At 37.8% G+C, this 15,126-nt stretch overlaps 1 protein-coding gene across 1 annotated transcript; it reads right to left on the bottom strand.

Annotated features, from left to right (window-relative positions):
* Positions 1–1,726: 1,726 nt before the first annotated feature.
* On the bottom strand, positions 1,727–3,452 carry LOC127453064 (twist-related protein-like). The gene is made up of 2 exons (XM_051719086.1): positions 2,757–3,452; positions 1,727–2,291 (listed from the first exon to the last, which is right to left on the bottom strand). Exon 1 carries the CDS (start codon positions 3,298–3,300, stop codon positions 2,788–2,790), a length of 513 nt encoding a protein of 170 aa, XP_051575046.1. The 5' UTR covers positions 3,301–3,452; the 3' UTR covers positions 1,727–2,291; positions 2,757–2,787.
* Positions 3,453–15,126: the final 11,674 nt, after the last annotated feature.

The raw sequence follows: 15,126 nt of genomic DNA, 5'->3' as shown, positions 1-15,126 counted from the left end.
AGAAAAGTCATCGCTTTGTTTCGAAGATTTTCAGTATAGTCTATTTAAAGGCGGACCTCAGGCTCGACATCTGAACATCTGTTCAATTCACGTGACTCTGAAATGCTAACATCTGTTCAAAATAAGTTTCTTTCGTGTGCCTCTAACATCCATCTGCCAAATGCCTTACAACTGGAAATGAACTCAAACTTTGTCCCAGTTTTCTCTGGAAGTTCACTTGGATCTATATGATGTTTATGTAGAAATGAGAAATGAGCACTATTATTTAAACCAATATTAGAGCAATAAAAAAAATAAAAATAAATAAATAAATAATAATACTACAACAACAACAACAAAAAAAGTCTCCCGCAATACATTATTCGTTCAAAACAACATGATATTTAGTAATTTTGTATGTTTCTCAAGGGGTATTTTACATAATATTATGCAGGTTAACATTATTTGCTGCACGCAGGCCAGCTTCATCCATCCCACCTTCCCAGGTCTTGCTGAAGTCATCTTAAATTTCATAGACATCTGGGAATTCCAAACATGCTTCAAAAACTCAATTACACGCCTTCAAATTTGCACGTGCTTTTATTTCAAATATTCCATGATTCCAAAATACTTTCCCAGACTTCATATGAAAGGAAAGGCAACTGACAGAACGTGTATGGTTCAAAGCTATACACAAGCCGCAAGCGAAGAAAGCGTCCCCTGCACAGGCCTTTCTATGTTAACAAGACGAGATACCGTTTAAGCTGTATTTATTTAGATTAACCAGTTTGCTTCAATTAACTGTGTGACACTTATTGTAATAAAATATAGATTATAATCTCCTTATTTATTATTATTATTTACATTTATTATTATTATTATTATTAATATTATTATTATATTTATTTTTTATTTTTTTTATTTTTTTTAAATGAATGGCATAAAAAGACAAATAAATAAATAAAATAATGGGTAACACTGGCTGTTCCCGCACACAGTTATTTTGGAGAAGCCTCAGGCTGCACCCATTGCAGTCCCTGGGGATGTGACCCCATGACGCACATGTGTGTATTTGTGAAGCTCGGTGTATTTGTGAAACGGTTAATATTTAGTTCTTCTGTAAAAAGTATTTAGACATTTAATCCTTGAATCCAAACCCCTTCTCTCGCCCTTTGCCCGTCTTCCTCCTTTGTCTTTTTCAGTCAAACTGACATGCATCAATTGTTGAATCTACGTCCGTTATGGCAGTTCAGATGAATTTCAGTCAAACACAGAAAGCCATACAGACCAAAATTAGCCTGAGGCCTGCTGGAACTAAACGTAATATTCCATCACAATTTTTATGCAATCGCTTAAAAAACGTATTCAAGAATACAAAAGCTATTTCATCCACAATTGATATCCTCTGAACTATAGTCCAACTTACATATTTCTAACTTTCTAAATATTTGAGCCAAGACATTGTTTTATATTGACTCAAATAAACACGAGGGCATTGAGAGTAACGTGATCAATCTGATCATTCTAAAGGTAATTATACCATATGATGACTGTTGATCAAATACCTTAAATTCACATAACAGAACGAAATACATTGTTTTGGCCCTATATTTCATAAAATTTACAAATAACTATGATTCGTTACAGGAAAACTGAAGGAAAGGTAATAACATGTCTAAAAGATGTATTACAATTGTCTTCCTAAATATAAACCATTTAGGAAATTATTTGTCATACTAATTTGAAATATTTCTTAAACGCTCTTCATCTTTATTACAGAAATACACCTTTATTTACAAAAGTAACAACAAAATAAGAATGCATTTCGACACAGGATACATTTGCCTTCATTTCAAAAATTGTGTCATCAATAAATAAATACTAAAACTTTATATTTTGCACAGGATTCGAACTAGAGGCTTCATTCCCCAACTCCTCATCGAGAGTCCTTGTGATGCAATTTAACTTTCTCCAAGAAAGCTATGCACAACTGAGTCTTCTAAAAATAATATATATATATATATATATATATATATATATATATATATATATATATATATATATATAAAAATAAAAATAAAAACATGCATAAGCACACATTTCCAACATTCGTCGTCATTAATAACACTCGCAAGGAAGTCCATATGCAGCGCACGCGCAACAGTCCGCTGACCGTGGCCTTCTCTTGATAAAAGCCATGACCTCTATTGGAACAATTTTCCATTTTCCCCTCAGATTATGAAGGAATGCACGTATCCACCATTGTGTCGACGTATTTGTCCACATGTGTTTCGCCAGCGCATGGATTTCACCTGCAAATCATAGAATGATTTAAGCAGATACTGATTGTCAGGCAAAATATTATTCACAGAAACCTAATTTATTCTGAGAAAATAATGCATCTTTATTCTAGTCGACTGTGGAAAATACAAGTAGGCCATACTGACATACAATTTAACTACATGACATGCAATTGCTGTTGGAGTTCTGCAACGTTTACCTGAGTGTGTACTAATGAATGAGTTCATATAGCCTACATTTTGAGCAATGTTCAATTATTATTTAGTTTATTTTATTATTATATGTAAAGAGGTGAATAGTGTGGAAGAATAAAGCCATAGTGTAAACAAATCCAACCGATCTGCGTTACATGCAATAGCTGGTGGTTTTGCAGCTTGTCCGAAGTTGCAGAGTTAAACTATAGTTTTTAAGATCTTAATTATTCACATTATTTGTATCATTTAAGACAGACAATAGTGTGGAAGAATAAAGCGTACCATTTGCACACACAAAAAAGTTTCCTGAACATTAGTGAGATGCAGACATGGACCAAGCGCCCTCCATCCTCCAAACCGAGAACGCGTAGCTCAAGCGCTCGTGCGCAACATAACTACAACTTGCCATCTTGGAGTCCAGCTCGTCACTCTGTAGAACCTGACAGAGAAAATCAATGTACCTGGCTGCGAGTTTAAGCGTCTGTATTTTGCTCAATTTATCGGATGGTAAAGTGGGGATGATTTTGCGCAAAGCTGCGAACGCCTCGTTGAGCGACTGCGTCCTCTGTCGCTCGCGCACGTTCGCCATCACGCGCTGAGTCTGTAGCTCTTCAAAAGACTGAGGGCTGCTGCTGCTGCTGTTGCTGGACTTCTTCCCCCTTTTCCCCTGGGTCGAGCTATCGGAATCGTCCCCGTTTTTTCTGCTCGACCGTCTTTTCCTCGCGGATCTCTTCGGTGGCCTGTCGGGCTCTCCGTCGCTGTTGCTGAGGCTGTCCGCTGGAGACACGGGAGAACTGGAGGAGTCTCGCGCTGGCTCTTCGGGCATCTCGCTCAAGTCTGAAGGCGCGTGCAAATAAATACGTTATCCCCTCATGAGACTGAAATATAATTCCAAGCGAAAATGTCTATGCATCCAGGTTTCCTAGTAACTGAAAGTTAGCTTGAACGGGAAAAAGTTGGGGAGTTTTTATAGTCTGGTAAAGTGTTTGTGGGAAGCGAGATAATTGGCCAAGAAAACTCGAGACGTGAGAAGGTGGGTGGGGGAATCTTTGAAAGAAGAAGAAGAAGAAGAAGAAGAAGAAAACATTTCTTTTTAACTCGAGATATTTTCCTTGACAAGCCTGACAGTTCTTTGGTGAACAGAAAAAAATAGCGAGTGCTTGTTCAACGAACTGAAAACATTCGTTGTTGTTTAATTAGATTTCGAAACAGAATTTAAATGTGTTCGTGCTATGTAGTCAGTAGACTCCATCAATGAATCGAATTGATTTTCCTCATGGAATTATAACCTAAAAAATAATTTGGTTACTGGTTATTATTTACTAATTAAAAAACAAATAAATAAACAAATAAATACAATCACACCCACTCAGACACAGTCAATAATTAATGGTGGTTTATCTAACGATTCACGATGAAACACGTTTTTAATATTCTGGTCAAGTTTACAATTTTACTAAACAAGTTTCATTATGTTCCGTTGGATTCAAACGCTGATCAGTTATACAGCTATGTCTTTTATTATTATTATTATTATTATTATTATTATTATTATTATTTTTTTTTTTTTTTTGTATTTGTTTTATTTATTTATTTATTTTGCATTTTTGCTATTAAAGCTCAAATAGGGGCTATAGAGAATATAGAATATAATACAGGCTACACATCTCAATGAAAAACTATTTATAAAATGTCTATTAAATAATCTGTTTTGATTGTGACAGACTTTTAAGTAGGAGGGGAAAAAGGAAAAACGAGAATTATACCCATTCAGATTCAAACTACTATTATCTATGCGCTTAATCCAGAAATAAAATGGGCTACTGTTTACTGTAAGACTGCAAATTTGTAATTTTATAGTGTTGCTTACGCAACGGTAATTTACAAAGTTCTCCAGCAGGGGTCACGATTTTCCGTTTGATCCAATATTTGCTTATTCCAAACCCAAAATACTAGCGTAGCGCTTGAACTATAGGCTATTAAAAGCATTATTTATCGTAACATATTTAGATGTCTATACATCCACATGCATTCACAGAGTTTATGTGGTCCTTTTACATGCAGAGGAACAACTAAATGTGCTCTGTTAACAGTAGCCTATAGCCTATTCATGATCAGGCAGAAAGTAGCTTAAACACCACTGAATGTTAGAAAACCATTATGAGCATCAAGACTAGCAGGCATACAGTATAACCTCCATTTTTTTTTTTAACTCACATAGTTCAACTGAAAACAATTTAAAATAAAAATTTGTAAAAACTTAAAGATTAATTGTAACATGTCCTCCAGAAGAAACCTGCTCTCTTATTGCTATCCTATGATGTTCTAATCCAGGAGTAACACTAAAGAGTACAACACACATAGCACAGCTGAAGATCTTTCAGCAATGAGCAGATAACCCTGATAACACTTGGGTCGCAGCCCTACCATGGGGACATCAATTATCTTTGGTAAAGTCCAATCTTCATGTCTTGCATAATTTAAAGTTGTTGCACAATTTGTGCAGCTAGGGTGTCGTTTTGATAAGGGATTTTGGTTCAGCTTGATCCAGTGTTTTATGCAGTCCTGTTTCAGAGGAATCCTGGATTCACATTATATATCTAACACCACACACGTAGCATATAATCGATTTCCCTGCACAGGACTGCTGAGTGAGAGAGGATTTTGTCTCACACTAACAGGGTTGGGAGGGTTACTTTTAAAATGTATTCCACTACAGATTACAGAATACATGCTGTAAAATGTAATTTGTAACGTATTCCATTAGATTACACAAGGTCAGTAACGTATTCTAAATACTTTGGATTACTTCTGCAGCACTGGTAGATTTTTTCACTTGTTTTGACTATAAAAACTCAGTAAGACAAAATACACATGTTAAAAATACATTCTCTGAAAAACCTAAATATCTTATGCCATGCTTCTTCTAAAACAAGATAAAGCAAACTGATATTGTTTTAAGGATATATATATATATATATATATATATATATATATATATATATATATATATATATATATATATTTTTTTTTTTTTAACATAAACAATATAACAAAAATTCTCATCAAGAATAAGATTTTTCACCTTATATCAAAGGCCTTACTAGAGATATTTTTTTACTTATAAAAAAAATATGATAGTGCCTGGTAATAGGTGCATGTAAAATGGCTAGCATAAAGCTAAATGTTCAAATGACAATTTGCACAAGGTTTATGTCTATTTCTGCTGCTCCAACCTTACTTTGAAGTAAGCTGGTATGAATTTAACACATCGCTCTTTGGATTGCATCATTTATATTGATAAATGTTTTTCAACGGAATAGACTATACAGTGACAAGAAAAAGTATGTGAACCTATGTGAGTTACTTTTTCCACAGCACTGTGAATGTTAAATGGGTTGTGTTCAATAAAGACATGAAAGATTATAGTTGTTTGTGTGTTGTTAGCTTAAGCACATTGTATTTGTCTATACTTGTGACTTTAATGAAAATGAGATCACATTTTATGACCAATTAATGCAGAAAACCAGCTAATTCCAAAGGGTCCACATACTTTTTCTAGCCACTGTATATTAAAGGGAACAAATGACAATAAAATGCAAAGTAATCTTTTCAGTAATCAAAATACTTTTTTAACTGTATTTTGATTACCAACAATTTAAATTGTAACTGTAGTGGAATACAGTTACCAATATTTTGTAGTTTAAATACGTAATCCCATTACATGTATTCCGTTACTCCCCAACCCTGCACACTAAGTATGTGACTGTGATTCACGCTCTGACTCAAATATTTAATAGTCCAAGAATCAGATATTTTACAGCTCCTCCAGCTGCACAAAGTGCAGTGGCAGATCCAGGACTGCTCTGGAGCCAGAGCACATCACTGACGGCTCCAATGACCACTATATTATGTATCAGCAAGTACAGCTTCCTCTCTTATGTCCTTTGTCTTTCTCAAGAGCTGACACAAGCCATTATCTTTGTATGACTGCACATATTACCAGATCAGAGGTTCTCAAAATGTCATCTGTTGCCTGTGGATTAAAATAATTATACTGTAATTGACAAAAATCACCAACATTGAATTAATCGACTGATTAATCAACTCATAAGAATGAATTAACTGACTGTGTTAACATTAATTTGTGATAAATTGTTTCTTTCCTCTTCAATAACGAAACTCACAGTTACTGTACATGTCAGTGTCTGTAAGTGTTCGATCCAATTTCTTAGCTTGTGGGCAGTCAATACATTTTGGTTCATTAGCTCAAAGTGGCAGTCTAGTTAATTTCAATAAAATAAGAACAAAATATCAGTCTGGCAAAATTATGGATATTTAAAAGTGGGACTTTTCACAATGTGGGCTATAAGGATAATTTGTACACTTCTTAAACCTGTACAATTTTTGTAAGGATCTTATCATTGTAGCCAAGTGGAGAAATTCTATGTAATTTAACTTTAGTCATGAATTGGAAGTGGCCCCTTTAAGAACCGGGGTTTGACACACCTACTTTCCAGCACTCTCTCATCCCGGTTTTTTTCATCAGTTGCGAATTCTTTGGGTAAATATAACATTTTACACAAAATGTTGTTAAATTACATTAAATATGTGTTCACAAGAGTCATCTTAAAATTGAGTGTTTGTTATGGATCATTTTTGAAGGATGCATATGGATTGCATGTGTAGAGCTTGACCACGTTTGGTGCACATGCGAGAACTGGGTATGTAAATTTAGTATTAATCATATCTCACTTAAATGATTAATAACCCAGAGTGTTTTCCAGTTTAGTGAATGTGTTTTATATATGTTATATGTGAAAACATGTGTATTGAGAATTCTATTGTTTTCAACTGTTATACATGTCCTTAAAGCCTGGTTAAATATGCATAAAATGATTTAAAGGATTTAAGCATGTGTTAAATGCATAGAATGCTTTTAGTGATTTAAGCAAGTACTTAAATGCATAAAATGCTGTGAATAATATAAGCATGTTTAAAGGTGATGTATGCTGAAGCATATGGGTAGGCTAATGCCCTGTTTGTATTTTAATTTTATATTAGCCTCTACCGTATTTCATAACCGTATTTCATTTTTCACACTTCATTTTTGTATTTAATTATTTATTTATTTTGCATTTCATTGTACCATATTTCAATTTTTGTATCTTATTTGTTCTTTTTTTTAATACAATACGGCCCCATCAACTGCCTTTTTTTTTTATAAACAACCATCAGAATAAAACCCTAAAAGATATTTTTGAATCCTGTGTTGTTTCTTTACAACCTCAGACTACATTTTTGATACCAGGAGTGGGGTATCTGACTGTTAAGAGCCTATAGATCAGTTTTATTTTGCGTGTTCATCTTGAAATAAGGTAGAGGTGAAGATAGGTGCCTGTGGAACACAGAGTGGAGGCTGTCATCAGTGCTTCAGTTGTCCAGTGAACAGACATCGGCCAGAGGTGACATGGCAAGGTGATGAGACTGCTGAACGAGAGAGAGAGAGAGAGCACCTGATTTCCACTGATTCCACGGGTGTACTGTTTGATGAGACACCTAACCAGTGACTGTCTACAAGAGAACATAGAAGTATTATACAGATATTTGTCAACATATCCTTTTGCTCCAGAAGAGAGAGACAGAGAGAAAAAAAAACATTGCAGACGATTAAGAGACTTTTTGCCCACAAATGGGCTTTCACTGGTTTTTTACTGAGTCAAACTGAGATAATTTGAACATTTCAAAATGTCAGAATCAAATGATGATGGTCCAGTATTACAAAACACTGATAATGAACATAGTGAAGGTAGTAGTATGCATGATGTTCAGGGACAGATTCAAAAACTCAACAGAAAGCATGACGAGACTATCACCAATTTGAGTAGAGAGCCAACCAGGTCTTATGTATATGTGCCAAGAGAGCATCACATCCAAACCTTTAGTGATGATTTCAGCAAAGATGGAAGACATGTTGATGAGTTCATTGACGAAATAGACAGGGTGTTACATGCTAGAAATCAGACTACCGAGGACCAGTTAGACCTTGTACTCTCCCTCTTTAAGGGTGTAGCCTTAGAAGAGGTCAGATTACAGATGGGGAATGAACCAAAGCGACCATGTGACCTCTTTGTGTACCTGAGAGAAGCTTTTCGAGAAAAGCGCAGTGTGTCTCAGTTATTGCAAACATTCTATAAATGTAAACAAATGGAAGGTGAGAATGTCTGTACTGACTCTCATGCTTTGTCCCATATTTTGAGTTCTATCCTGAAGTAGTCATTAAATGCAATATCAAATGTGAATTTGGCAATCCGAGATATTCATTAAGGGGATTAGGGACACAGGCCTTCTAAGGGAGCTTTGTAAGCTTGTGAGAGACAAGCCACAGTCATCACTAACTGAAGTGCGAGATGAAGCCCTTATGTGGTCTCTAGAAGATCTCGTCACAAAATTAGTCAGCAACAGAAGTGTTGTGTCTGAAACAGCAGAAGCTCAGTGTGCTGCTGTTGGTATACCTGAGAAAAACCCTTGTATAAGTTTTAAAAATTGTTGCAGAACCAGGTAAAGCTATAGGAGAACTAACACAAGCTGTTGAGAAACTCACATTGCAGTGCACTAAGTCAGAACCTATGGCTCATAGTAAACCCAAGATGCAGCCAAGGTTTACAGATGATGTTCAGCCAATATGTTTCTGGTGTAATGGTGTAGGACACATAGCTAAGAGTTGTGTGAAGAAAAAAAACGGACTGTCACAGAGAATGCTAAATCATCAGTGCAGCAGGGAAACGTGCACCCTCGCTTGCTGTGAGCCAGGAAGTCCGAGAGCAGTCCATAGGCTCAGCCAGTATCAATGCTTGTCGTGACTGACTACTCCAGCATGCTGTGGGAAAATGTCCTGTTGCTAATTTAAAGATTAGTGGAGTAATGGACTCTTGTTTACTTGATATAGGAAGCTATTTCTATTTCTGAAAGTTTCTTCAGAGAACACCTGTCTGGGGAGGATGAAGATATGCTGTCCACGGCAGTTTGGCTGAAGATTACAGCTACCAACAGTTTAGACATAGCTTACCATGGTTATCTTGAGTTGGAGGTTGAAACCATGGGTTTACCCTACCAGAAAGTGGATTTCTAGTAGTGACTCACAAAACTCTTCTGCTGTACCAGCCCTCATTGGCATGAACATCATTAGCAGATGTGGACAACTGGTTCATGCAAAGTTTGATACTACCCTAGGTGGAGATTTGCAGTCTGATTGGAGGGAGGCATTTCAGCAGATGCAGAGTGTCAGCAGTCTAGAGAAGTGAAGCATAGTCCGAGTAGCTGGAAAATACATCGTACACATACATGCTGGTTCACAGGACTTCTGTTAGAACCAGGGAACACACCCTTACCTGGCAGTCTGATTGTTGTTACCTTTCTTGTGTCTCCAGAGAAACTGTTTCCTGTACAGGATGTGAACCTCTCCCCAGAAGGTATCTGGTTACAGGCCAGAACCAGACTTGGTACTCTGTCTCGTGTAGTGAGTGTTAAGTCCAAGGAAATGTGTGAGGTGAGATTTCAGAGCGTTTCTGCTGACATTAAAGAGATAATGTAAACACAAAAGACAGTCAGTTATTGGAGGACAGCTCCAAAGTGTTTCTCAACAAGCTACGCATTGGTGGTACTCCTGAACAGCAGGCAGAGCTGAGAGATTTGTTGATGAAGTACTCTGATGTTTTTGCTCTCTAGGATGAAGACCTCAGTTTTACAGACAAATTGCAACATGAGATTCATGTGATGGATGTTGTACCCCAGCTTTATAGGGGTATTCCACACACTCAGTATAGGGAAGTCAGAGAACATATCACTAAGGTCCTTAATAAAGGAGTGATCCAAGAAAGCACTAGTGCTTATGCTTCACCTATCGTGCTAGTTAAGAAAAGTGATGGCAGTCAAAGGCTTTGTGTCGATTACAGGTAGCTGAACTCGAAGACCAAGCGAGACGTGTTTCCTCTTCCTAGGATAGATAAAAGCTTTGATGCACTACAAGGAGCAAAGTTCTTTTCTTCCATTGATTTGGCTAGTGGATATCATCAGGTTACTGTCCACAAGTGAGACAGGCATAAGACTGCATTTACTACTCCATTTAGGATCTTTGAGTATTCTCGGATACCCTTTGGAGTTTGCAATGGAGCTTCAACATTTAAATGTCTTATGTAGGCTTCCATGGGTGATCTAAGTTTTCAGATCATGCTTGATGACATACTAGTGTACTTGCCCACTTTCCCTGAGCACTTGCATAGACCGGAATTAGTCTTTAACAGACTAAAAGAAACAGGTCTCAAAGTTAAGCCTGAAAAGTGTAATTTCAAGCAGCAAGAAATAACTTTCTTAGGTCATAAGATCTCAGCTTGAGGTATTGGTACTGATCCAGTTAAAGTTGAAGTGGTCAAGCAATGGAAAATTCCTTGTACAGTTAAGGAATTATGCTCGTTCTTAGGGTTCTGTATTTACTACAGAGAGTTAATTGAGGGTTTTTCTAGAATTGCTGGCCCTCTCCATGATTTAGTGAACCTGTGTATCAAGCAGTTTGGCACCACAAAGAGAGAGTTTAGTGCTTTGTGGTCATCAGAGTGCCAATCAGCGTTTGAGCTGCAGAAGGAGAAGCTTACTTCTCCTGTGTTAGGGTATGCAGATTTCAATCTTCCTTTCACACTAGAGACTGATGCGAGCAGTGAAGTGCTTTCTTATACCAGCAACAGGGTGAGTGAAGGAGAGTCATAGCTTATGCCAGTAGGAGACTTCGTAAAGGAGGAAGGGATGACAGAAATGACAGCATGAAGTTGAGCGACTGACCCTCAAGTGAGATCTCTGAAAAATTCCATGATTATCTGCTGGGTTCCAAGTTTGTGGTCATAACAGATAACAACCCTCTGTGCCATCTAAAAATGGCCAAGCTCAGTGCAGTTAGGCAAAGATGGATCACTCAATTAGTTGTCTTTGATTTTGAGGTGAAATTCTGCCCATAATGGCACAATGCAGCTGCTGTTGCCCTCTCTTGGCAGCCAACAGCAGGGGAGCCTGCCACTCCTGAGGATGCAGAATATGATGACTGTATTGCCATCTGCAATATAATAAACAAAGGAACAGCCCTAGAGCCTGACTTAGTGATGGCTGGTGAAAAGTCGCATTAACACTCAAGGAAGTACGCATACTCTGCCAGTTTATATAACAGCTGAACTGAAGGATTTTCAAATAAAATATCCCACTCTCAGTTCTTTCAGAACCTTTTAGGAACGTAAACAAAAGCCCACCACTCATGAGAGATCTGGTTTATCAAAGTCTGTTCTGTCACTGATAAAGCAGTGGAAGTGTGTTAGAGAGCTGGATGGCTTGCTTCATCACATTGTGAATGACCAACATCATGGTGAATGTCAACAGCAGCTCTTACCCTCACGTCTGAAAGAACAGGTCCTTGAAAGGGTTCATGATAGTATGGGACATAAGGGCATTGAGCGCACGCTAAACCTGTTGAGGAAACGATGCTTCTGTGTTGACATGTATAATGAAGTGGAGCAGTGGATCAAAATGTGCCAAAGGTGCATCCTAACCAAGATGCTACAGCCAAGGATACATCCTCCTTTGAAGCAATTTCTGGCTTCAAGGCCCCTTGAAGTAGTGGCAGTAGATTTTACTGTGCTTGAACCTGCCTCTGATAGCTGTGAGAACGTGTTAATTGTTACTGATATTTTCACAAAGCTCACACAGGCATTTCCAACCAAGGATCAGAGGGCTGATACCACTGCCAAGATCCTTCTGAAAGAGTGGTTCATGAAATAAGGTGTGCCTGAACACTTGCATTCTGAACAGGGCAGAAATTTTGAAAGCGACGTGATTGCTGAGCTGTGTAAAATGCATGGTGTAAAGAAAACGAGCACCACACCCTGTCGGCCTCAGGGTAAAGCTCAGTGCGTGTGCTTCAACAGAATGCTCCATGATCTACTTCGTACAATTCCCCCTGAAACATAAAAGCGTTGGTCAGAACACCTTCCTAAGTTGGTTTATGCTTATAATGTAACACCACATGCAACCACTGGATGCTCACCACATTACTTGCTGTTTGGGGCCAACCAGCATCTTCCAGTAGATCAAGTCAAGAGAAAACTGTGGACTAAAAAATGATTGGTTAGTGACTCACCAAAACAGATTGAGAGAAGCTCATGATAAAGCCAGGGAATATGCTGAACACAAGGCTGCGGAGAGACTTGAACCCTGTGAACCCTGCGAACCCTGTGTCAGCTGTTGGAGCCCTTTTAGGTGAACCTGTACTGACCTGTACTAGAGTGTCTGGTCTAGAGAGGGTTTAACCTGACACTGGCATGGTTCCTAGAGTGTCTGAACCAGAGATGAAAAAGCCTGTACCAGCACCAAGAAGAACTAAGAGAGCCAATGCTGGCATACACTCAAACCCATTTAATGAGCCAAAATCAGCATGCAGTGCTGTTTCACTTAGTCCTGAAGTCTTCTCTCAGGTGTTAACAAGCCTGGGTAGTGTGTTCTTTTTGCTATTACATTTTTTATTTATTCTTATGTGAAATAAGGAGTAAACAAAACATATACATACAGAATCAACTTAACTCCCATTATTTCCCCCTCCCCCTTTCCAACCCCATCCTTTCCCTTAACAAATATCCCTGTGGTCAAAGCCCAAATTACACCATGCACACATATAAGCAAACAAACAAAAGAAAATATTTGAGGAAATAAAAAAATCAACAAATAAAGAAAAAAAAAAATCCACAAAGAATAGAATTTACAATAACCCCCACAATTCTGTTTCTCTCCACATGGTCCTTAGTGAGAGCCCTCTAGAAAGGCCAGATACCTGTCCCATTTCTTACCATATGTGTCTAATCTGCCAAGCTGTTAATATGACATATTTTCAAATGCCGCCACCCTGCCCAATTTGGTGAACCATTCTTGAAATGAGGGAGCGCCAATTTACTTCCATCCTCTAAGAATTATCTGTATGCCAATCATTACATTAGTTTGGACCCAGCTTTTTGTATATTTGTCAACTACTTTAATGACCGCCCCATCTCCCAATATACATAGTCTGGGGCAGAATTACATTTGAGTATCTAAAACCTCACAGATAACATTTTGAGTTCTAAACCAGAATTCTTGAATCTTAGCGTAGAACCACAAAGCATGGGCTATGTCTCCATCCTCCAACTGACATCGCCAGCAGGTAGGTGTGGCTTTTAAACAAAGCATAAACAATCTAGAGGGAGTCCAGTAGAAACAATGCAATATCTTAAATTGAATAAGGCGTACCCTTGCATCCCTAGACATAGTTTAAATTTTTTTTTTTATTATTCTTTCCCACTCCCCATCCTCCAATACCAAGATCAAATCTCTTTACCAGAACCTCTTAAGAACTCTTAAGGCCCCGTCACCAAGACTCTGAATCAACGAGGAATAATACACTGATACTTCTTGCCCCTTTCCAAAGGCTGTGAGCACCATACAGAGGGTGTCTGCAGCTTTAGGGCACTGTGTACTACCACCAAAAATAGTACAAAGTAGATGGCACAACTTTAAATACCTGAAAAATTGAGACCTAGAAATCCCAAATTGCTGGGTTATATTTTCAAATTATCTCAAAACTCAGTTTTCATAAAGGTCACCGAGTGTAGCAACACCCCTCTCAATCCACTTTTTCCAGCAAAAGCGGGACTTGTTAATACACAATTTGCGGTTCAGCCATATGCTTGAGGAAACATTTAGGTAAGTATCAAAATTGAACATACGGGAAACCTTTGTCCATACTGAATGTAAGTGTGAAATAATGGGATGCATTTTTACTTCTCTAGGCAATTTGATAGAAAGACTTTGCAATGGTGAGGTTGGGGATAGTACCACTTATTCAATGTTGTACCAGGGAGGGGCTCCCTCAGGTGGAAGAGACCAATGAGTCAGGTGTCTGAGTTTAAAGACATAGTAAATTTTGGGGAGGCCTAAACCTCCTTTGTCAAGTGGTTTATATAACTTACTGAAATGCAACTGAGGTAATTTACCATTCCAAATAAAAGACTTAGATATTCTATCAAATTTGTTTAAAATAAGAAAGAGGAACTTCTAGAGGGAGTGACTGTAGTAGAGTATTGACCTTCCCTGCTATAGACAAATGTAGTGAAGCCCTCCTATACATATTACATGAGAACCTTTTCATTAATGGGTCAAAATTAACTCTAACTAAATCTCTCAAATTTGCTGGAAATAAAATGCCTAAATACCTAACGCCTTGCTTGGGCCATTGGAAGGTCCCAGGTTGGAAAGCCATTGCAGGGCAATATGCTGTCAGAGCAATAGCTTCCGATTTAGACCAATTCACCCTATATCCTGAAAATCTGGAGAAAGGACTAATAATTCTATGGAGGCTAGGCATAGATCTACTAGGGTCGGAGACAAATAATAATATATAATCTGCATAGAGTAGAAGTGTATGCACCACACCTCCTGCTTCAATACCAGGAAAATCATCCTCTTCTTATTGCGGCTGCTAATGGTTCCAGGGCAAGACAGAACAATAAAGGGGAGAGAGGACAGCCTTGCCAGGTTCCCCTACCAAGAGAAAAAAATCTGAAATTAATCCAATAGTTTGCACTGC

This window comes from Myxocyprinus asiaticus, chromosome 15 (assembly GCF_019703515.2).
Source record: "Myxocyprinus asiaticus isolate MX2 ecotype Aquarium Trade chromosome 15, UBuf_Myxa_2, whole genome shotgun sequence".
Classification (NCBI taxonomy): Eukaryota; Metazoa; Chordata; class Actinopteri; order Cypriniformes; family Catostomidae; genus Myxocyprinus; species Myxocyprinus asiaticus.
This window is presented reverse-complemented; position numbering and strand designations above follow the sequence as displayed.

Coding starts and splice junctions, on each gene's coding strand:
- LOC127453064 (XM_051719086.1), bottom strand. CDS start 3,300: ATGCCCGAAGAGCCAGCGCGAGACTCCTCCAGTTCTCCCGTGTCTCCA.